At 51.0% G+C, this 23,316-nt stretch overlaps 1 protein-coding gene across 4 annotated transcripts in view; it reads left to right on the top strand.

The window, feature by feature from the left end:
• DRD2 (dopamine receptor D2) overlaps window positions 1-23,316 on the top strand; it is a 64,513-nt gene that overhangs the window by 31,727 nt on the left and 9,470 nt on the right. For 3 of the 4 annotated variants that reach the window (XM_042958841.1, XM_042958839.1, XM_042958840.1), the window contains exon 2: window positions 19,838-20,153. In XM_042958841.1, coding sequence (XP_042814775.1) covers window positions 19,869-20,153 — 285 coding nt within the window. In that variant the 5' untranslated portion in view covers window positions 19,838-19,868. Of the gene's footprint in view, window positions 1-19,663; window positions 20,154-23,316 lie in introns of those variants that run through there. The other variant, XM_007075557.3, reaches the window with a different exon arrangement.

Here is a 23,316-nt window from a genome sequence, read left to right as displayed (position 1 = left end):
CTTCTAGTATTTTCACTTTTGCTTTTGAATGCAAAGATTTAACCTGTGAAACAATAGAAATGTAGACTTCTAGATTTTCAGAATTTTTAGAGTTATCTCATGCACATAGAACTAGTGAGGATTTTTTTTTTTTTCTAGTGATTTGTCTTTAGCAAAAAATTTCCCCAGTGCATTCCACTTAGTATGGAATCACTACTTTGGTTTTGTATTCATAGTTGTTGTTTGTGAAAGGGTGAGCCAGATGAACGACAATGAGAAGAGGTAGCATGAGCAGGTTTGGGAACAGATCTAAGTGCCTGGTGGGCATGTGGCTCCCCGGGTGTGCCGGGAGGATAGGCAGAGCCCAGCTCCTTGGACTGAGTGTGCTGTGTGCCATGGGCATCAGCAACATCCCTTCCTGAGAAGAGGATTAGACAGTGATGACTACTTCAGTGTCCCCCAAAGTGGGGGACATTGGAGAGGCTTTAGAGTGTGTGATCTTTCATTCCCTCCTACTTACCACTGGTTGAGCTCCTACTCATCCTACTTGCTCCTACTAGCTGCTGGAGGAGCAAAAGAGGAGTAAGACACACACCTTGCCCTAAAAGAGCACAGGGGAGGGGAAGAGACAGACACACCACAAGCACCAAGAAGAACAAATAGTGTGCTGTGAGATTGAAGAGGGATAAACAAGCAAGTCTCCCTGGAGGAAATCACGGGAGACTTCTTGGAGGACGTGGCCTCAGAGATCATAAGCAAGAAAGGAATTTGAAAGCAGAGACCACTGAGCATCATTCTCTTAAAGAAATCAAGATGTTGTTCTCTGAAATGGGAGCTGAAGTTACCAGAGGCAGTGGGGTCCACCTGTCTCCTGTCATCTCCATCCACTGTGGATGGGACAGGATCCTTGGGCCTCCCCTCCATCAATTCCAGTAAATCCTGGAATATTGTTAGAATCATAGATAAGGAAGGAGGGTGGGGATCTGGTCTTCCCCAGGGAGTCTGTCATCTGAAGAGTAAGGAAGGCAGCCAAGACCAGCAGGGCACCTGTCCCAGATCCTCAGCAGCCCTGCCTACCAGGTTGGTGCATGCAGAAAATTCCAGACCTCGCTTTTTACGGGATGTTTTGTTTCATCCTGTGTTGTACGCTCTGGTTGCTGAAGAGATTAGCACTTCCTGGGCCACAAATATAATTAGGAGATCAGTCATAGAAAGGCTGGAGCAAAGGCAACCTTTGGGGAGAGAGATTTGTTTTTATTTTGTCACTTTAAACATCAGCTGGCAGAAAGGACCCCAAGGGAGGCTGTGCTTCAGAAACAGTAGGACAGGGGCCTCCATAGAGAGGGCTGAAGTCTCCGGGCAGGGCTGGCGAGGGTTAGGAAAGAACTCTGCTTTGCTCAAAAGTTACCTGTGTCTCCAGAAGCCTCCCCAACCTTGATAGTGCCCATCTTCCCGCCACCACCAGCCTGGATGGTGAGAATCAAGTAAGAGGACACTGGAGCATCTTTCAGACACAGCCTTTGTAGTTCAGCAATATATAAGCAGCTTTGTTACCCTGGGAACTGTTATAAAACAGGTGACTCAAACTTAAATATATTCTGAGGCTTGGCAGGTAAATATAAATGGACTGAAACTAGCTGAGTGTGGGGCTATAAGGATTGGCGGGGACTGGGGCAAACTTGAGGGCACTGTGCCCCAGCTGGCTGGGGATGGACACAGTGATAGGAGGCAGGGGCCTCTGCCAGTGACTTGGGGCTTTGCCCCGTTCGTGCTGGGGCACTTGGGGTGCCCTCGGGGGTGGGAAAGCACAGGGTGGAGATGTAGCTTCCGTTCTTGGAGTACAGACACAGCCCCTTCCCCATGAGCCGAGCCCTCCTCTGATTGGGGAGGGCCTCTGCCTTCTTCAATCAGTGTGTGCCCCATGTAAAGAGAACTGCCTCTACTTGACCCCAGGCTTTTATTGCCTTGCAAGAATGCTAACCCAGTATTTCCAAAATCTTGTGATTCTTTTTTAAAGAGAAGCTAGAGACCTATTTTATTATAAAATCTCCAAATTTTAAATACTGGCAGTAGACTACAGTTTTTCAATAATGCTCTCTCCATGAGCCCAATGAAACCTATTTGCAGGCTAAATGTGGCCCATAGGCTGCCAGTTTGCAACTTCTGGTATGGAAGGGATTAGCTAACTAGTGCTGAGTCTTTGTTGCTGGGCCAGTGGGGACTTTAGCTAAGTAGCAGGCAGCCTTGCAAATGAGGATTTGCACCAGCCTGCCTTTCCCCCATGCAACAAAATGGATTGATTGCATGTTTTGACCCATCCCAAGCTGTTAACTGGCTTGGGGCTTATGGCATGTGGCTCCTTGTAGGAAGGTATCGAACTCTGTTTCTCAGACACACACTGGCTTACACTTCTTGGATGGTGACTCTGTGTGTGAGAGCACACGATGTGCGGGGGAAAGCCAAGGTGCCTTGGCATCGGCGGGTTATTTGCACGAACCTGGCAGCTCGAGCTGATCCTTGAGAAGAGCTCCCCCCCCCCCCCCCCCGCCCTCCTGCCTCAGTCATCAAAGCTCCCCGTCAGCCTGTGCCTCGGGAGCTGTCACAGCCTCATTACTGCTAATTCATCTTCACTTAGTGCATCAAAAGGCTGATTTATCAAATTGGGTGGGCGCACAGGAAGTTTGATTAGCGACATTATGTTGTTTGCCATGACGGGCTCAGAAAACTTAGCTCATCTGTGTCCCAGGAGTCCCAAGATAAGACTGAAGTGTTTATGTTCTGCCTCAGAAATTCTCAGGATTGGAAGCCAGGGTGGCGGCTCCAGCCAGAGGTATTCCCTTCGTTCCCAATGGCAACTCCTCCTTCCACAGGTGGGTGTCTGGGTCAGAGTTATCCAGAGACCATCTGGGGTGAGCAGGTGCTAGGCTCACCCATCAGTCCTCTGGCTGAGCAGCCCCCCTCTGCCGTCTTTGGGATGGGGGGAGCACTACTGAATTAGGGCCACTTGCCTCTGCTGTTGTCTCCATCGCTGCCCCCGTCAGGCTGCTGAGGCACAAATCCAGAGGATCGGACCTTTCCCACATTCCTGGAGAAAAATGGGACAGGAAGCCTCCCGAAAACATTGTTTCAGGAAGCAGCAGCCCCATAAAGAAAACTAACGGGTGCTTGGCTGCCTCCTGCACATCGCGCACCATCCGTGAGCACCTAGGTAACACGCGGTGTGCATGGCCTCACCGATATCCAGAGGACAGCAGGCGTCGGGCTGTGAAGGCAGCCCCTAGAAGGACAGGTTGAGAGAGAAGGGTTGAGTGGAGATTGCACGCCTACGTCTCTGCTGAGGACACAGATGGGAGAGATGTGCGCACACAAGTTGGGTGACTTCAGGTGAGACGCACATAAGTTGGGTGACTTCAGGTGAGACTCAGGGGAGATACCCTGAGGGCCCCTAGAATCACTCTCCTCCTCCAGCTGACTTCCTATCTTTGAAGATGCAGCTGCAGGTGATGGGGGAAGCTAGTACCTGCCTTTGTTGAGCAGGTTCCACGAAACAGACGGACAGCCGAGTAAAGCAGGGGGCCTGTCTAGCGACCTTGAGGGTCTTGGCCATCTTGGTGAACTGGAGAACTAGCCCTGTGAACTTGCATGGGTCTTTTCACTTTTCTTAGTTTTTTATTCTGTGAAATAGATTAGATTTAAGGTTCCTTACAGGAGTAAAATTCAATTCTGTACATTTTTCCAGGTTGGCCAGCAAGAGAATAGGAACAACTGAGTGCCTCCTCTGGGCCAGAGGGTATGCTTGATGTATCTCACTTAACGTTCAAATAAGCCCACGGGGAAGGTAGTGTCGCCCTGTTTAGAGCTGTTCGCTGCTGCTCTCGGTGCCCACCTGCACCACAGACACTCCTTAACACCGATCAGGCCGGTAGGCTTCCCAGTAGAGGCTAAGGACATACTCAGGACTAAGACAGCTTCTTCCCAGCAGGCCTCACGGACACATCAGAGAGATGGGGCAGACACAGAGCAAAGTAAGTACCAAGAACACCTGCGAATAACAATCAAATGGTACCAACCACCATGGCTTTTTAATGAGATTGTAGGTGTGATCCATTTACAGATGGCCGGGGAAAGGTCTCCACTGATGTGATAATAACACACTAACATTTCTGTAGGACTCTAGAGTTTGCAAGACGCTTTGAAACATATCATTTTATTTGGTTCTTCCACCACTGGCTGAAATTAGCTACGACTGCCCTCGTGATTAAATTATTGCTGGTGATTAAATTGAGGATCAGAGAAGTGACTCATCGGAGGGAACTAGATTATCCTTCCGAATGCCAGATTAGACGAGAGGGTGCAGTGCTGATGGTTGCTCTCCAGTCTACCAGTTCTTATTGTAGGCTGGCCGACCCCCGCCTGCGAGAACAGAGGTGTCTGGTAGCTATTGTAGCCTTAGAATTTACCAGGAAGGTCAAGTAGGCATTGTCTTCTCAGAGGTTCAGAGGGGAGGGTCAAAGTTGCTGTAAATCCACATGGCACATGCTGAGAAGACTTTACCCAAAGTTGCCTGCCAGGCACCCCCGACATTTTATCTCAGGGCTGGTGGGTGGGTACTTCATGTTGGGTATGGCTGGAGTCTCCAGATTTTCAGAGTGTCGGGGGCCACAGAGAAATTGGGGTCTTTTCCCCCTGGGGCCCCTCATCACTGCCCCGGTGTGTGGTCTGGACCTTCACATAGCTCAGCCCTCCCTCTTTGGCAACTGCAGCTGAATCCTAATGCTGCAGTCTATTTAAAAAAAAAAAATTTTTTTTAATGTTTAATTATTTTTGAGAGAGAGAGAGAGAGAGAGTGAGTGGGGTAGAGGCAGAGAGAGAGGGAGACACAGAATATAAAGCAGGCTCCTGGCTCTGAGCTGTCAGCACAGGGCCCAATGCAGGGCTCAAACTCATGAGCTGTGAGATCGTGACCTGGGCTGAAGTCGGATGCTTAACCAACTGAGCCACCGAAGCGCCCCGCCTAAGGCTGCAGTCTTAATGATATTAGCTGCCATTTATTAAGCATCTACCACTTACTGGCCCCTTCATTTGCATTTTCTTAATTAATTTCCCAGCCACTCTAGTGAGGCAGCAGTCATTGTGTCCATTTTGCAGGTGAGAAGACAAAGGTTCAGAATGATTGCATTATCAAGGCCACACTGCTAGCAAGTGTTGGGGGGGTCAGACTGAAAGCCAGATTTGTCTGCCTGTCTGATTAAAAAAAAAAAATAGCAGGCTGCATTTGCTCCTTTTCTTTAATCCTGAGAGAGAAGGAAGCTATTCCTCCTTGTATTCTGGTCATTGCTGCTTGGAAAAGGCTCCAATGTGGGGATGGGGATGGGATGGGGGAAGGGTAGGCAGTGCCCACCGCTGTGGCTGTCCTTCCCGCCTACTTCCGTCGTGTGGGAGAGGAAGTTAGGGCCTCTGTCTGGGACAGCAGCCTGTCACTGTGGCAGGGAAGGTGCCTCTCTGCTCCTTTCTGTGTCTCTGCCCATGGTGCCCTTCCTCTGAGTGAGACGCCAGGAGTCCGAGCAGGGCAGGATGCTGTCCCCGTTGGTGGCTCCACACCCCATGGAATGAAAGGAAACACAAGGGAGGAGCCGGAGGGGTGGGGTTGGACCGGCCTGAAGGCGTGAACCCAGAGGCAGCCCCTGAGCTGACCCCTGTTCTCGGCCACACTGCTCTGCTCTACCTGGAGTTTAGCACGTCCTGTCCCCCTCAGGGCTCACTTCACTGAGCAGGCTGATGCCCTGGAGACTCACTCCCAGAGTGTCATTTTCTGGACGACGTCATTGACTGAGGGCACTCAGGACTCTGAGGAAACTTGCGTGTGGCCTGGACCTCCACCTCCCTGTTTATCAGGCTGTGAGTGGTTCGTGTGGGGCCCTGCAGACCCCAGTCTGAGACCTGACAGCCGGCTGGGGTGCGACCCTGGACATGCCCTTGAAGGAACCCTGTGTGCAGCTAAGATGAAGGTCCCCGTCCTATAGGTGCATCCGGGATCTCGAGCTGAAGATCTCCCCCCACCCCACTCTCAGGGCCACGCTGCCCCAGACTCAACTCATAGAAGGAAGAGTCTGGGTTCTGGAGTCTGTGTTCATGACCCACTTGCGTGAACTTGGGTCAGTTACTCACCCTCTCTGTGCCTGTTTCTTCATCCGAGACACGGAAATAATATCGAATCTCATGGGCTGTTGTGCAGATGAAGTGAAATGATAACGTGCACAGCGCTTCACACAGTGACTAGCGTGGAATAATAGCCGTTCCATTTGTCATTCCCTCTTCTTTTCACATCAATCGTGGACATCATACACTTTCATCGGCGAATGTTTCAGTGTGTATCCCTACAGGATAAGGACTCTACAAAAACTAAGCAGAATGCTACTGCCACGCCTAGAAAGTGTTAGCAGTAATTCCCAAATAGCGTCCAGATCTACTCTTCAAATTTTCAATTGTCTCCTGAATGTCAAGGATCTTTAACAATTGGTTTCTTTGAATCAGGATGCACGTAAGTTCCCCACATTATAATTGGCCGATCCGGCTTTCGAGTTTCTTTTATCACATTTTCCACAAGCTGGATTTTGCTAATTGCATCCCTTCAATTTGCCTTTGAGGTACAGACACGAAGTAGGTATTTGTGCAAGTGAAATCTTGCTGCCCCCGCCCCTTCGCCCCCCATTTAGGAAAGAGCTCCTTTCTCCTTTGTGGAAAAGAAGTGTCCCCACTGTCCCCAGGGCCAGCCTGCTGTGGAAGGATGGGGGACACGGGGAGAGGGGCTTCCCCAGGCTTCCCAGCAGCGTGATGGTGGAGGTCAGCTGCTATTGGGATGCACCCACTCTTTGTTTTCATGAACAGGGGTGTCTTTTCATAAAGCAAAGCAATTTTCTGCCAAAGAGCAAGGACTGTTTTTCCTTCTTCCAGAGCAATAAGGGCCAGGATTTGTCTCCCTCTTGGCTTTCAAGAGCATGTTTTCTCAATTCTTTCCTGAAATTAAAGTAAAGGTCAAGAAGGCTGGTCTGAGACCTGCCCTCCCTCCTCTCAGGCTCCTGCTGGTGAGTCTGGCTAAGCGCGTACCTGCCCCCTGGGCTCTGTGACCCAGCCCTCAGGGCAAGCTCAACTTCCCAATTTGTGTCGTCTGGTGTTGGGGGCGGGGGCGGGAGGACTTGCAAAGGGAGGAAGAGAGAAAGAAGGGGAAAAAAAAAAAAGACACAGTGCCAGCCTGTGGGCTCCCTTCTGAATTTAGATCTGAACAATTTCTAGAGTCTTCCTTCTCCACACTGTGTTCCCTCCCTCGGGGAGGGGGCCCCGGGCCCCACGCCCTCTGCCCTGCTTCCCACCTGCCAGTTTTCTGCTCGGCACGTGCGCGGCCCCAGTGAGCCGCCCCGGCCCTGGCGCAGCGTTGAGCTGCGAGGATTTTTAATCAAAAGGCAGGACACGCACGCACGCAGAGAACAGTACCACCACCACCCGCTTAGCATTACTGGAGTGTTCTCTCCCCACCCCCTCCCCACACTGAGTCACTCCCAGCTAACAGTTAATTAATTTGTGACACTTTGACAGTTTTTGAGGAGACATTTTTACGGAGCCTTCAAAATGCACAGGGATGGGACTGTCAGGCAGAAGCCCTTCCTGCATGCACTGGGTCTTTCCAGACCTTTGCCTGCCTCACCCTACCATAGACCTCGGGGCCCTGGGCCCAGCCCTGAGTGAACCTGGGAGAGGTCTCAAAGCCCTGATGTCCTCCTCTGTCCCAGCCTCTCAGGGCATTCCACACTCCCAGTGACCCCTGGGCAGACCCGGGGCACCTGGCCACCTTGGGAAGAAGAAGAAATGCAGAGTGGACATCCAGGATGAGAGCATGAGGGGTAGGGAGGCCCCAGTCGCGCTCAGCGCTGGTCTCTTTCTACTGTTGGAGAAGGTTCCCACGCGGGGGCCCCTTCCCACAGCTGAGGAGTTGTGTGTGCTCCAGCCTCTCCCCGGGACCCCCCTACAGCTCCTTGGGTGAGCTGTGAATCTCAGCTACACGCAACGTGCTCCCTAGGGATGTTTTATGGCCTCTGGTTAGTGCTGTGTGAGAAATGGCTCCGGTCACCTTGGCCTGCTGGGACTTCACCCCCACCGTGGGGTGCTAATGTAGACACTGCAAACCCCTGCCCCGCCTCCCGCCAGGCCTTCTGGGAGCCCAGAAGTCACCCCACCAGCTGTGTGCATCCCTTCCCACAGAATTCGCGTTATCTCCCCACCTCCCCACACACCTACACTTGCCTTTACACACGTGCATTCTCTTTTTCTTTCAATGGCTTGTAACCCTCTGTGCCCCAGTGACGGCACATCTGGAGGATTCCCTGAACGGACCCCAGCCAGCTGGGCAACCAATGCCAGCTGCCGCCGTGACCCAGACCCAAAGGGCCAGAGAAGGAGTCTAGGGGAGGCTACTGGTACTCCTCGAGAAGGATCCAGGGGAGAAACAACCATCAGGGACTAGAAAAAACCGGCTCCTTCACACTGGGGTGAGGTACCGGATCCCACGGATGCCTCTCAAACATTTACCGAGTGCGCAGTATGGCTGCCTCCATGCTGGAAAGTGAGAAGACCGTGAAGAGACAAGATGAGTGTGATCCTTACACTGGTGGAGCTCACAGGCTGGCAAGAACAGACATTAAACAAATAATTAGATAAGTGACTTAATTATATGGTGATGAGTGCCACCAAGGAGCACGTGTGCTGTGAGCGTCGTATGCGTACGCGAGAGGATGGCTCTGAGCTGGAGCCTCAGAGACGCTTCCCTGGAGAAGGGATTGTCCTGAAGGGGGAGGGGGAGGAGGGGGCCGGCTGGGACTCTGGGGTCTTGAGCCTCTGTGGAAGGACTGGGCCTGGTTAGGGGTTGGGACACTGAAAGCCGGGAGCGGGGAGCAGGTGGTACCTATGCTGCTGGTGGCTTTGTGGCCTTGGTGACGAGAAGTTGAGTGAGCACCAGAGGCCAGCTTCTCTTTGCTGTGAGGTAGGAGGCAACAGGCTGCCTGGCCAGGTTCAGCTCTAGGGAGCAGTGGGGAGGTTCCTGGGTGCTGCTGGGACTTCACTCCCACTGATGATTCTTAGGACTGTGCCCCCCGCCTGGCTCCTGTGAGGCAGTTCCAGACACAGCCAGAGAACAAGAATGAAGAGATTCATCCAAGCTGTTGCACACTTTCTAAGGAGACCTGGGCAATTTTTTCCACAGATGAACAGATCGAAGCCCTATTGCCGAGTGGCTGCTTGGCCCATGCTTTTGCTCCCTCACTGTCCCTGCAGAATTCTGGGTTGGACTAGGGAAGTTTCCAGATCTGGAGGGGGAACAGAGTGGGTGGTGTCAGTGTGTGGCCTACTCACCCTCTCAGGCCCCTGGAGGGCTGGTTTCCCAGATAATCTAGGTCACTTTGTCCAAACCTGGTCCCCTACAGCTGCCCCCAGGTCCTGAGCAGTGGAGGGAGTCCAGGAGGGAATAGGTACTCCGCCCCAGGCCTGAACCCTAGGAATTTATAGGTACAGGACCTTACCTGGGCCCAGGAGGGGAGGATGGGGCAAAACAATGGGCATTTCTTCCCTCGAGAATGACTCTTGGCAGCTGAGCCAGACCCAGCTCTCCCTTCAGTTCTGGGCCTGCCTGGAGGTGACAGCATCCATCACTTTGCTGGCCCTCCGTCCTCATGCCTGGCCATGGAAGGCCAGGGCCCAGAAGGCTCTCCTTGGGGCTGCCTGGCCTAGGGCCCTGGGAATCCAAGGTCCTGCTTCCTCTGCCGCCTGCTGAGACTGCCCTCCTGGGCCCAGTAAGTGAGGGCATTAGTTAAAGACTGTTCTGGTTTCCCTTTGGAGTAGGAGGAGCTGCAGGAGGCCCAGGGGACGTGCCCACCCCCAAGTCTTGGTCTGGACCTTCCTGCAGAGGAGCAGGGGGTGGCTGGAACTGCATCTGGAGGAGGAGGAACCCCTTACCCACTCACTCCCAATTCCCCTCCAGTTCCAGTCGCTCAGGCAAGCTGCTTTTGAAATGCAAATGCAAAGTACCCCCCCCTCACCCCTCCTTTTTCATTGAAATGCTTCAAGTTTCAGAAAAGGGGGAAAATGATGTGTTTAAGACAGCAGTGTCTCACCCGCCATCGAGCCTGATAAGGGATTGTTAAATTTTAATTAGACAATTTGACGCCTTCAAATGCCAAACTTTCTGGGGAGGCAGCGCCCTGGAACCGGGTTGCTTGAGTTTATTCTGCACCAAAGTTTCCTTAGGCCTCATTTCTGGGCCCAGAGCCCCCAGGTTTTGCTGGTGAAAGGACTCAATCTAGAGAGAGGACAGAACCCTCTCCCCTCTCTTCCCAGACCAATCAACTTGCCCCCAGGGTCCCGGGTTACCCCACCAGGCTGAGGACCAAGGGCAACTGTAAGCCCCCAAGTTTTTCCTCAGACAAAAGGTCAGTTTGGGGGGTCAGCCTTGAACTGTGGAATTTTAAAGCAGTTTTCTTCTTCCAAAACGTACTTGCGAGAAGCAGTTTGTATCTGCAGGCTGTGGAGCCTCCCTTCCACAGCCTCCACTCTCTACTCTACTCCCCTGCCCCAGTGCAGCAGATGGTGGGAGTCCGTGGACTGCCAGGGGCAGACTCTTGGGCCAGCTCCGCCCCAGCTATCTGGGCGGTAACTACATTCCTCAACCAGACAGCTAGCTAATTTTCAAATGAAGGCACAAACAGACAATGGTAACATATGTAAAGCCCAAAGGGTAAGTGGCGGAGGCCCCGGAGGCTGGAAATGACCGCTTCATGGTCCTCTTGCCCTGATAACCCCATACACCTCGATTCACTCCAGATATCTCGTTAGGAAGGTCTGCTGTATAGGCTCTGAAGACAGTAACCATCACAGCAGTCTGGGTGCTAAGGAGAACTGACCACCAGGGTGGGCGAATCTGGAAGATCTTCCAGTAGACCGTTGCCCTTCTGAGCTGAGGCAGGACAATGGGGGCTAGAGACAGATGTGGGTCAGGCGTGGCCCGAGGCCTGCGGGCCGCCCACACTGTGGACTCCCCCATGCTCCGGGCTCCTTCCTCTTTCCCACACACCAGGGCAGCTAAGAACAGAAAGCCTAGGAGGCCCCAGAGCACACGGGCGCCTCGTCTGCCAGCATCTGCTGGGAAGGGCAGGGAGCTGCGGTCGTCCCCCCTTGCCGCACAGGGAAGATGAGGGTGACTCTCTGGGGGAGTGGCAGCCTCTCCTTCTGCAGGTGTCTTTGTCAGCTCAGGCTGCCTTAGCAAAGTACCGAAGACTGGGGGGTTTAAACAGCAGAAATTAATTTCCTCATAGTTCTGGAGCCTGGGAGCCTGAGATCAAGATGCCAGCTTGGGTTGGGTTCTGGTGAGAGCTCTCTTCCCGGCTTTACAGATGGCTGCCTTCTCGCTGAGTGTTCACACGGCATGAGGAGGGGCAGCCTGGGGTGTCTCTTCCGATAAGGACCCTGTCCTCATGGTATTTAGACCCCATCTCCAAACACCAAGGCCCCATCTGCAAATGCCATCACCTTGGGGGTTATGGCGTCCACATAGGCATCTGAGAGGCACACAACTCAGTCCGTAGCAGTAGGGTTAAGTCATCCATCCCTGCTCCAGGAGACAGGACTAAGTAGCTAAGTATTGACAGTGACCATGTATGTATTTGGTGCTCACTAAATGCTCCTTGATTGGGGACTGGTTTGGAGATCTTACGCATGAGGCAGGAGCCTCCCAGAGGAGGATGGAGGCAGCGTATGGAGGTTGGTGAGCGAGGTGATCATATTTTCATGACTCCAAATCGATATTCTTGTTCTGACAACAGAAAGTTTTAAACATAATATGGAACTTATTTACCTGGAAAGTCTTACAAGAATAATTTTCCTGGGGTTATACCTTTAGCCATCCCCTTTTTATTATTTTATTTTGTTTTATTTATTTTTTTATTAAAATTTTTTTCTTGTTTATTTATTTTTGAGAGAGAGAGACAGAACACAAGTTGGGGAGGGGCAGACACACACACACACACACACACACACACACACACACACACACAGAATCCAAGGCAGGCTCCAGGCTGTGAGCTGTCAGGACAGAACCCAACATGGGGCTCACACTCACAAACTGTGAGATCATGACCTGAGCTGAAGTCCTATGTTCAACCGACTGAGCCACCCAGGCGCTCCTGTTTTATTTTTATTTTTATTTTTATTTTTATTTTTATTTTATTTTATTTTATTTTATTTTATTTTTTTATTTTGAGAGAGAGAGAGAGCATGAATGGGGGAGAAGGGCAAAGAAAGAGAGAGAAAAAGAGAATCTTAAGCACATTCAGTGCAGAGCTAATGCATGGGGCTTGATCTTACAACCCCAGGATCATGACCTGAGCCGAAATTAAGAGTTGGACACTTGGGGCACCTGGATGGCTCAGTAGGTTAAGCACCTGACTTCACTCAGGTCATGATCTCACAGTGTGTGATTTCGAGCTCTGCATTGGGCTCCATGCTGACAGCTCGGAGCCTGGAACCTGCTTCAGATTCTGTGTCTCCCTGTCTCTCTGCCCCTCACCCGCCCACATTCTCTGTCTCTCTGTCTCTCTCAAAGATAAATAGATATTAAAAAAATTTTATATATATATATATATATATATATATATATATATATATATATATATAAAAGAGTTGGACATTCAACCGATTAAGCCACCCAGGCATCCCCATCCCTTTTTTAAAGAAGAACAAGAAATTTGGACCACCCTGGAAAATCCTAGGTGCCAACTGATATTGAGCTTGGCATTTCCCACCTCCGGGAGCCACAGAGTGGGCACAGACCTCACCTGGCTTCTCTGGAACCAGGACCAGGCCAGAATACCTGGAGCCTCTTCTCCCCACAAAAGCAAAAACTCTGACTTGGATGGAGAGGCTTGAGCACAGGGCAAGGGCAGGTATTTGAGGTGCCCTCTGGGGGCCCCTGGAGTGAGAAAGACCACAGTCTAGCTCTTTGTGCCTTCCTCTGGGACACCACTTGAGCCCTGGGCAGAAGGAAAAGGAGAAGGGAAGGGATGAGGCTGGCGCTGCTGCAGGCAGGCTGCCTGGGGACTGACGGGTTTCCGCAGGCATCCTGAGAATGTGCCAGCAGAGAAATGCCAGGGGGACCCTGTATTTTAACCTTGCTAAGATGCACACCTCCCACCTTCACTTACACCCATTTTAATGTTTCTGAACTCAGCATGCATTTTGCAGTTGGCCCTGTCTTAGAGCTGTATTGGAGTTTGATGGTATTTTTTTTCTTTCCTAGTGGTACGTAAAACAATGGCGCATGTTACATTCAATTCTATCTTAGAGCCTAGGAAATACGGCAGTTGGAATCACGGGCGATAGCAGGTGGGCTGGGAGACCTGGATCTTCCAGGCCAGCTGCTATGTCATCCCAAGTCTTGCTCAGATTTGTCCTGCAACCGTGGCTCAGGAATACTTTGACTTTATTTTCCTTTACTCCCTTCCAAGGGTTGTTTGCTGCACCTTGGAACGCCTCTCCCTTCATCTAGACCCCCCACTTTGCAAGGAGGAGCCATAGGAGGCAGCACTGTGTAACAGCAGGAGCCCAGGGCATCCCCTGACCCTAATGGGCTGCATTTGGACAGTACGGTTGCTTCACCCCCAGGAGCCTCAGGCTCGTTGTCTGAGTGCTTGTTTTTTTTTAATTCCTTTGGTTGGTTTGATTTATTTTTAATTATTGTTAATTTTTAATTTATTTGTTTTTAATTTACATCCAAGTTAGTTAGCATATAGTGCAGCAATGATTTCAGGAGTAGATTCCTTAATGCCCCTTACCCATTTAGCCCATCCTTCCTCCCACAACCCCTCCAGCAACCCTCAGTTTGTTCTCTATATTTAAGAGTCTCTTGTATTTTGTCCTCCTCCCTGTTTTCATATTATATTTGCTTCCCTTCCCTTGTGTTCATCTGTTTTGCATCTTAAATTTCTCATATGATTCAAGTCATATGATATTTGTCTTTCTCTGACTGACGAATTTCACTTAGCATAAGACCCTCCAGTTCCATCCACGTAGTTGCAAATGGCAAGATTTCATTCTTTTTGATTGTCAAATAATACTCCAGTGTGTGTGTGTGTGTGTGTGTGTGTGTGTGTGTGTGTGTATACACACACCATGTCTTCTTTATCCATTCATCCATCAATGGACATTTGGGCTCTTTCCATACTTTGGCTATTGTCTATAGTGCTGCTATAAACATGGGGGTGCACAAGCCCCTTAAAAACAGCATACCTGTATCCCTTGGATAAATACCTAGTAGTGCAATTGCTGGGTCATAAGGTAGTTCTATTTTCAATTTTTTGTGGAACCTCCATACTGTTTTCCAGAGAGGCTGTACCAGTTTGCATTCCCACCAGCAGTGCCAGAGAGATCCTCTTTCTCTACATCCCCGCCAACATCAGGGATGATGTTGCCTGAGTTGTTCATGTTAGCCATTCTGACAGGTTTGAGGTGGTATCTCATTGTGGTTTTGATTTGTATTTCAAATCAAAAATACATGGGAGCATTTTTTGTATTTCAAATCAAAAATACATGGGAGCATTTTTTCATGTGTCGGTTGGCCATCTGGATGTTGTCTTTGGAGAAGTGTCCCTTCATGTCTTTTTGCCCATTTCTTCACTGGATTATTTGTTTTTTGGGTGTTGAGTTTGATAAATTCTTTATACATTTTGGATACTAACCCTTTATCTGATATGTCATTTGCAAATATCTTCTCCCACTCTGTTGGTTGCCTTTTAGTTTTGCCGATTATTTCCTTCACTGTGCAGAAGCTTTTTATTTTGATGATGTCCCAATAGTTCATTTTGCTTTTGTTTCCCTTGCCTCCAGAGATGTGTTGAATAAGTTGCTGTGGCCAAGGTCAAAGAGCTTTTTCTTGCTTTCTCCTTGAGGATTTTGATGGCTTCCTGTCTCACATTTAGGTCTTTCATCCATTTTGAGTCTACTTTTGTGAACGGTGTAAGAAAGTGGTCCAAGTTCATTCTTCTGCACGTCGTTGTCGAGTTTTCCCAGCACCACTTGCTGAAGACACTGTCTTTATTCCATCGGATATTCTTTCCAGCTTTTGTCAAAGATTAGTTAGCCATGTATTTGTGGGTCCATTATTGCGTTCTCTATCCTGTATCATTGATCTGAGTGTTTTTGTGCCAGTACCATACTGTTTGATGATTACAGCTTTGTAATATGTCTTGAAGTCCAGGATTGTGATGCCTCCAGCTTAGTTTTCTTTTTCAAGATTGCTTTGGCTATTTGGGGTCTTTTCTGGTTCCATACAATTTTAGGATTGTTTGTTCTAGCTCCGTGAAGAATGTTGGTGTTATTCTGATAGGGATTGCTCTTGGTTTGATTTTTAAAGCTCACATTCCTTGAGAGTTTACCTGTGCAGGCCACTTATGTATCATCGTAATTAATCCTCACAACAGTAATTGCTAATCCCCAATTTGCAGATGGGAAAACTGAGGCTCAGGAAAGCCACATAATCTGGCCGACACCTTGGAGCAAATAAAGGTGGAGTTGGGATTTGAAACCAGGTGTTTTGGTCCTCAGCCCTATCTTCTACTAGTATCTCTCATGGTAGAGTGCGTCATCAAAAGGGCTAGATTTGCTGATGTCTGAATTTCTGCTCTGCTTGGTGTGGTGTGAGAGTGATTCAGACAGCCCCTGCTTGTGAGAGATGTCGGTCCCAGGCAGGAAGGGTGCTGAGGACACGGCAGGGATGGAACTGGCTCCGGGGGTTGGAAGAAAATCCTGCTCCAAGATATTAATAGGGTCTACAGGCATCTAGGCATTTTCCAGGCTTTCCCATTCTTTCTGTAATGCACTTGTTTCAGCAAAAAAACAAGATATAGAATAAATGCTTGATTAGAAAATTAAATGCATGAAGCCTTCCCAGCTGTAGGTGAAGGGACTCACTCCTGTCCTGCAGAGTAACCAGCACACAGAGGAATGAGTGCTCACCTCTGACCCTGCCCTGACTGGAAATGCTCATGTTTGCCATCTTACTTGTTCTCATGATTTTAAGTCCTGAATGAAAGTCTTCCCCCTCCAGGAAGCCCTCCAGGAGCACCCCAGCCAGGCCCATGTACATATCCTCTGTGATTTCTGAGCATCCACTGCAGCGCCTGGTGGTAGAGTGGGCCCCAGCACCTGTGCACGACCAACTCACTCCCCCAACTACTGGGCCTGCTGACAACGGACAGTTCCAGCTGGGTCCGCCCTCTTAGCAGATGCTCACTTGAAGAGAGATATCTCTCTCCAGGTCACACCTTCTCCCTGGGACAGTCCACGCCCTAGGACATTATGAGAGAGACAGCTCTGCAGGCTTCCTGAGGGCTCTCTGAGGTCACCTGAGACCTTTGATGTGACTGCAAGGCAGCCCAGCTTCTCCCCAGTCCAGCCCTGCCTCCTCCCTTCTCTGCAAGCCTCCATTCTGAGAACATTCCCCAGTAAATTTCCTGCACGCCAGTGTCCTCCTCAAGGTCTTATTTCTTGGGATCCAACATGCAACACCCGTGGTCCTCTTGGGTTGCCTCTCTCTTTTGTCACTTGTTAATGTGGTGGCCTCTCTTTATAGCTACATCTCAAGGGTGGAGGGCTTTTCTTCCCGGCTGGACTCATAGAGCCTTTGATTGAGTTCAGCAACCCAACGTACGACCTGCAGATCCCAGAGAACAAGAGAGTATGCTCTTTTATTTGTTTATTCCACGAAGATGAGGCATGACCAAGATGTGGTGTAGTGCTTAAGATGCTTACACTCCAGTGGGAGGTGTTGGGGGGGAACAGATACACAGAGAGGGTGTGTTCCAGAATAGAACTCAGGAATGATGCTGTGGAACCCCCAAGGGTAAGTGGTCCAGCAGAGAGCAGGAAGCGGGAAGATTCTGAGCTAGCCTTTCTTTGGAGGCCGTGTCAGGTCTGGGCAAGCAGCGGGAGGGGAAGGGAAGTTTTCCAAAGACTTTTCTCATTTGTCAAGGGGGGATAATAGCTGCAGGCCGCGGAGGTTGTTTTGAGGACAAAACTATCAAACAAAACTATCAAATCCTCTACAAGCATATGAAGCCACATCACAGGCTTCATACAGGATTGTACAGAAACAGAAGGCTGGTTGGGTCTAGAGAAGGGGTGGGGTGGGGTAGAAGGGAAGCCGTACAGTCTCCATCAGAGGCCACTGGCCCTACAGAGAGGGACCAGGGAAGTAAGAGGTGGGGCAGAGAGAACCTTCAGGAGCCCTGGGGGAAGTGAGTGGATCTCCACATCTCCAGGCCCCCGAAAGTGCTTGGCACATTGCTTTATGCCTGACAAGCTCAACAGACTCCCAATCTTGTGTGAAAACAAGAGGCAGGAGCAGCTGCCGTTCCTGATGGATACGTGCATATAGCTGTCCCGGGGTGTGCTCCAAATGGGAAGAGGGGCCGATGCCTTTGCAGAGGGCAGCGTCAGTGTGACACAGGGCCTCGGCGCCTCTGAGTTGGAAGATTTTTGCACTGGTGTCATGTCATGTCACCCTACATGGAATTAGGCATTTTGGCTTCCCCAGAGACTCCAGGCTGGTGTGGTGGTGCTGGGGCGGGGGGGGGGGGGGGGGGGGGGGAGGGGGAGGGGGAGGGGTGGGAACATCATCCACACTCCTCTGCTGGGGGCCGGCAGAGCAAGTGTGTCAGATAAGGTTGAGGGGGTAGAGGGGGGCAGACCCTTCTCCAAAGTCCCTTCTGACCTGTTATGGCTGGCGTGCCCTCCTCCCTGATCTGGACATGGTACCACACTCATCCCAAGTGGCATAAACTAGTAGACTTCAAATCCCTTTGGGTAGCCCAGCAACTGGATGTCGTGGCACCTTGGGCAGAGTGCTTTGAGGTACTGATAAGCTTGATTCCATCGTGTAAAACAGGAACACTTTTGTTAGCAGGAGAGTCAGCTATATTATATGTGCATTATGTTCTAATCACAACCAAAACACAGGCTGTCAAGCTCGTCAATGCCTGATGCGTCTCGGGTCTGCCTCTCAGGCTCTCTGCTTCCTGCTCTCAGTGAGCAGCTCCTCAGCCTCCCCAAGCCCAAGGCAGAAATGCTGTTCCCTCTACCCCTTCTCTCTCTGCTTGTCCCGGCCCCTCTCCCATCCCACATCTATCCATTGGATACCGATGCACGGGTCAGCCACTGATTCTGAACACTCCTCTTCTCATCCCTGCCACCTTCATTCAGACAACCATCCTCCCTTCTCCAAATGACAGCCATAGCCTGGCCTCCTCCAAGGCCTCCCGATGCTGCAGCAGCCACTTTACTAAAACACCAGCCCGTGGTCCTTCCTCTGCACCCAACCCCTCAGGGGCTCCCAGTCTTATGAGACAGAATCTGGCCCATGACTGGCCCCCGGGTTTCATTTGCCCCTGCTTCACACCCTACGTTTTTAGCCAAACAGAACTGTTTGTTGTCTGGCACTGTGTTGTGTTCTCTCTAGCTGCAGGGTCTCCCAAACTGTTGCCTGGCTATTTCCTCCTTTGATCGCATCTCAGATGACACCTCCTTCAGGAAGTTCTCAGGCTCTCAGGGCAGGAATGCAGAAACTCCTCATCTCTTCCTCGGGTTCCTACAGCCTCCCAGCTGGTGTGCCGCCACCTGCTTAGCCACACACTTCCATCCTCTGAACAGCGGTTGGAACCTTCTCGCTGGAAGGCGCATCTGATCACGTGGTTCCCACTGCCCTTAGGCTCAAATGTAGCGTGACTTGGAAGGCCTTCTAGGATCTTGCTCTGGCCCCCTCCCCAGTTCAACTCACGGGCTTCAGCTGCCCCGAATGAATCTCTTCCAGCCCTCCACCGGGTGTCTGCTGTCTCGCTCTGTCATTTGCTTATGCTGTTTCTTGTGTCTAGACACTTCCCTGGGCTCCCAGCTCTTCACTTAATGACTTAGCACTTCCTCTGGAAAGTCTTATTTCAATGCTTAAACTAGCTTTTGTGGCCCTCCTGCATTCCATTTCCTAGTGCCCACTGCTTATACATTTAAGTGCTTGATTCATGGGCTGTTGTTTCTTTTAGGATGTGAGCTCGGTAAGGGCGCCCGGGTGGCTCAGTCGGTTAAGCTTCTGACTTCGGCTCAGGTCATGATCTCACAGTTCTTGAGTTCGAGCCCTGTGTCGGGCTTTGTACTGACAGCCCGGAGCCTGGAGCAAGGGCTTTAGATTCTGTGTCTCCCTTTCTCTCTCTGCTGCTCCCCGACTCATGCTCTGACTCTCTCTCTCTCTCTCTCAAAAACAAACATTAAATTTTTTTTAATTTAGAATGTGAGCTGGAGAACCATGTATATTTTGTTCCAGCCCATATTTCTAGCACCACATAGAACAATGCTCAATAAATATTTATAGAATCAAGAAGGAATGAATGTGTATTCCTGTTCCTGCCCCTAGAAGCTGGAACTCCTCACTAACTTGTCTCCAGGAGGTGGTCCATGGGATGTGTTTACTAAGTGTTTGTTGAATAAATAGATGAATGAATGATCAGCTCTTTTCAAGTTCATTTATTTTATTATACTTTTTTAAAAAAAATTATAATTGCTCATTTGTCTTGCCATCTGCAAGAACTTGCCAGCGGAAGAGTGGCAGCAGGCCCAGCGTTTTAAGAAAATCGTTAAAATACAGAACTGAAAATCCCGAGGCTGGAGAATTCTACTAACTGCCAGTGGTTGGCTGTAGCTTCGGAGCTTTCCGTGGGAGGCAGCACGCTCTGGGAGGTCCTCCTGCTCACCCGCCGTGTCCGTTTTTCCTGGCCAGAGCCTGGCCACCCAGTGGCCCCGTTGCCCCGATGGATCCACTGAACCTGTCCTGGTACGATGATGATCTGGAGAGCCAGAACTGGAGCCGGCCCTTCAACGGGTCCGAAGGAAGGACCGGAAAGCCTCACTACAACTACTACGCCACGCTTCTCACCTTGCTCATCTTCGTCATCGTCTTCGGCAACGTGCTGGTCTGCATGGCCGTGTCCCGCGAGAAGGCGCTGCAGACCACCACCAACTACCTGATCGTCAGCCTCGCCGTGGCCGACCTCCTGGTGGCCACGCTCGTCATGCCCTGGGTTGTCTACCTGGAGGTAGGTCTGCCCTCCCCTCCACTGCAGGGGAGCCTGGAGTCCAGGCACTTCCCGACGAATTGCCTGGTGCCTTCTCAGCAGGCCTGGCCTCTCCCTCCACTCCGGGCTCAGTTTTTCCCTTTATGAAATGGGCTTAATGCCTCTTTCACAGTCCCAACTGCCCGTTGGAGAGTGCTTACTAAGGACCAAGTCCTCTATCCATGGCGTTTTCCCGTGTAGCCCTCAGGCCAGCCCTGCGAGGTCACCCCACGACTACCACCATCTCACAGGTGGTGAGCCAGGTGGTCAGAGAAATTCGGTGACTTCTCCGGCATCATGCAGCTGGCAGGTCCCAAGTGGAACTCGGCTTGGCCCCAGGTTGGTTTGTTAGATCATGCTGCAAATGGGAGTGATGGAGGAAGATCCTCAAGGAAGGGAGATGTTCATGCGTCCAGACCCGAAGCTTCCCATTCTTTCTTGTCACTTCGAAAGTGGGGGCTGCTACTCCTTGTGCTCCTTATGCCTCCCCTCTTCCCAGTTCGGTCTAGCACCAATGTCTGGGACCTCCAGGCAGGGTCTGCTGTGGGCTGGGCCACAGCCCCCTGGCTCAGGAAGGACCACATGGTCACCCAGGGCTCGGCCCAGGATGGGGCCCAGCTCTGCACTTCTGAATAGAGAGTGGGCGGCCCCTGCCGTGGTCCAGGCACCTCGCCAGGCATTTCTCAGACACAGACTCAGCAAACAGTCATGCTAATCCTGGGAGTTGATACTTTTCTTCTCAGTTTACAGAAGAGGAAACAGAAGCTTTGAGAAGCTGTCTGTCCTCAGATCGCACAGCAAGGGGAGTAATCAGGGAGCCACTTCCAACAGGCAGACGTAGGAGGGTCTAGGGGCTTGCGTCCTGGATCCTGCCCCTCTCTCGGCCTAGGATTCTGGGGTGGAGTCTGGGAACTGAGCAGCCAGTCAGGAAAGAGCCAACACTAAGGTCACTGCGATCAGTGGGCACTTACCTTCCCATCCTGGGCAAGGTAGGGGGGGATACACCTGTGCTATGGAGGCAAGTCCCTGGCTGGGAGGGTGGGCTTCCACCTTTAAAGGAAAACGTGACATTTTGTAGGCTTGAGCCGAGGTGACACCCAGAAGAGGGAGCTGAGGTGGGGGAGAGGAGGCTGGCCCAGCGTGGCCCCTCTCCTGGTCTCCGCACCCGGGGGCTCCCTGGGCTTCCTCATCATGCTCACAGGATCACACACCCCTGGTTTTCTGTAGCACAGCCCCAACAGGCTGGGACGTCCAAAATGAATGTTAAGGAAAAACCCCGAAGGAAACAAGCAAAATAACATGAAATCTACAGGTGCCACAGGCCAGGGGTCCACTTCCTCCACTACTCACACATCCACGAGACTGTCCAAGCACGTCTTTTCTGAGGGGCCTCTCCCTGAGGAACCCTTCTCAATCCTAAGGCCTCTCCCTTCCTGCTCCCTCTCAAAGGAGGGTCCCAGGCCTCAGACCATCAGGGGAGAATGAGGGGCGAGTGGCAGAGCAAAGAACCTCTCTGTGCCTCACTTTCTTTATCCATATAAAGGAGATAATCACAGTATCTACCTCGTGGCATTGCTTTAGAATCTAATGAGTTAGTTAATGTATGTAAAGGGCTCAGAATGGTACCGCACACTGTAATGAGCAAGATGTAGAAATCAGCTGTGACAGTGGTGCTGAAGATGAACGTGACGGTGGTAGACATCCAGCCCCTGTCCTCATAGCGAGAGCCCTCCCCATGCCCAGGCAGCAAGGCGCCCTCTACCCATAGTAAAGCATGCTCTGCCCGCGGCTCCTCGCAAGGCTTCTGGGCTTCCAGATCTACAGCCTTTCCCCCGACACTCTAGGATAGAGCCACATCTATACACAGGCTGTACTGGGGGTTTCTGAGAATCTGTAAGTCCTGTGAACAGATATATTCAACATAACCAGTTCACCATTATTTTAAGGGGGAAGCGCAGTGGTTTGGGGGGCAGGGTGGAGAACGGTATCACGGAGGGTAGTGCTCTAACTTTCTCATTAATTCCCTTTAAAACAAGAACTGGACAGTGAGCTCGACTTATAGGTTATTGTCCCAGCCATTTTTTGTCCTTAGAGACTGTCCCGAGGGGAGTCTCAGCCTATCCCAACATCCTGTCAGAGTGTTCTTGCAACCCATATGCTCTATCCTTTCTAAGAGATGCTCTTGTTGTCCAGAATTTTCCACCCTGTTCCCTTCCCAGCAATACTAGTGCCTCTCATAGCCTGCCGTGTCAGCACGTGTCTAGCATGCTAGATTGGATTGGATGTGCTTTACTCTTTTTTTAAAAAAATTTTTTTAATGTTTATTTATTTTTGAGAGAGACAGAGACAGAATGCGAGTGGGTTAGGGGCAGAGAAAGAGGGAGACACAGAAGCAGAAGCAGAAGCAGGCTCCAGGCTCTGAGCTGTCAGCACAGAGCTCCACATGGGGCTCGAACTCACGAGCTGTGAGATCATGACCTGAGCTGAAGTCGGACGCCCAACCAACTGAGCCACCCAGTCACCCCCCGTCAATGTACATGGCTGCCAAAAATTTCTCTCGAGTCTTTGAGTCAGCTGCCCCCAGGCCTGTGGAGGAAAGCCCTCCCTTCTTCTGTGATCCAGACAGGCCTTTAGGGGTAGGGATTGAGAGCTCCCTAAAGGCAAGGGCTATGCCAATACTGTTTACCACTGTACCCCAGAGTCTAGGACAGAGTCTGGCCCATAGTAAGTTGCTCATAAGTGTCCGTGGGAAAGATGGAAGGCAGAGGAGAGGGAAGGAGGGAGAGGAAGAGGGCCCTGGTAGCTCAGACCTGGATCCCTAGGGACATAGAAACAGCTCTGAAGTACTCGTCTGGGGGGGGGGCAGGCCTCAAGGTGGAGGGTGGATCAGGTGGGTCTGGGACCCTCCTAGCAGTGCCCTACAGGTAGACTCTATTTATACCCAGAGCTCCTCACCCCCCAATCCAGACCTGACCTGCCATCTTGGGGAGTCCTGTGCTGTGATGTGGGCTCACGTGAGCCTAGAGAAGGCAGCTTCCTTCCTGTCTTCTGGGACCAGCTGCTGTTTCTTCACATCCAACATCAGTGGCTATAGCTCCTGTCACTGAGCTTAGGTGCCAGCATTTGGTTTCACGCCTGAGAGCAG

This window comes from Panthera tigris, chromosome D1, assembly GCF_018350195.1.
Source record: "Panthera tigris isolate Pti1 chromosome D1, P.tigris_Pti1_mat1.1, whole genome shotgun sequence".
Lineage (NCBI taxonomy): Eukaryota > Metazoa > Chordata > Mammalia > Carnivora > Felidae > Panthera > Panthera tigris.
Note: the sequence above shows the minus strand (reverse complement) of the source record. Positions and strands in the feature narration are given on the sequence as shown.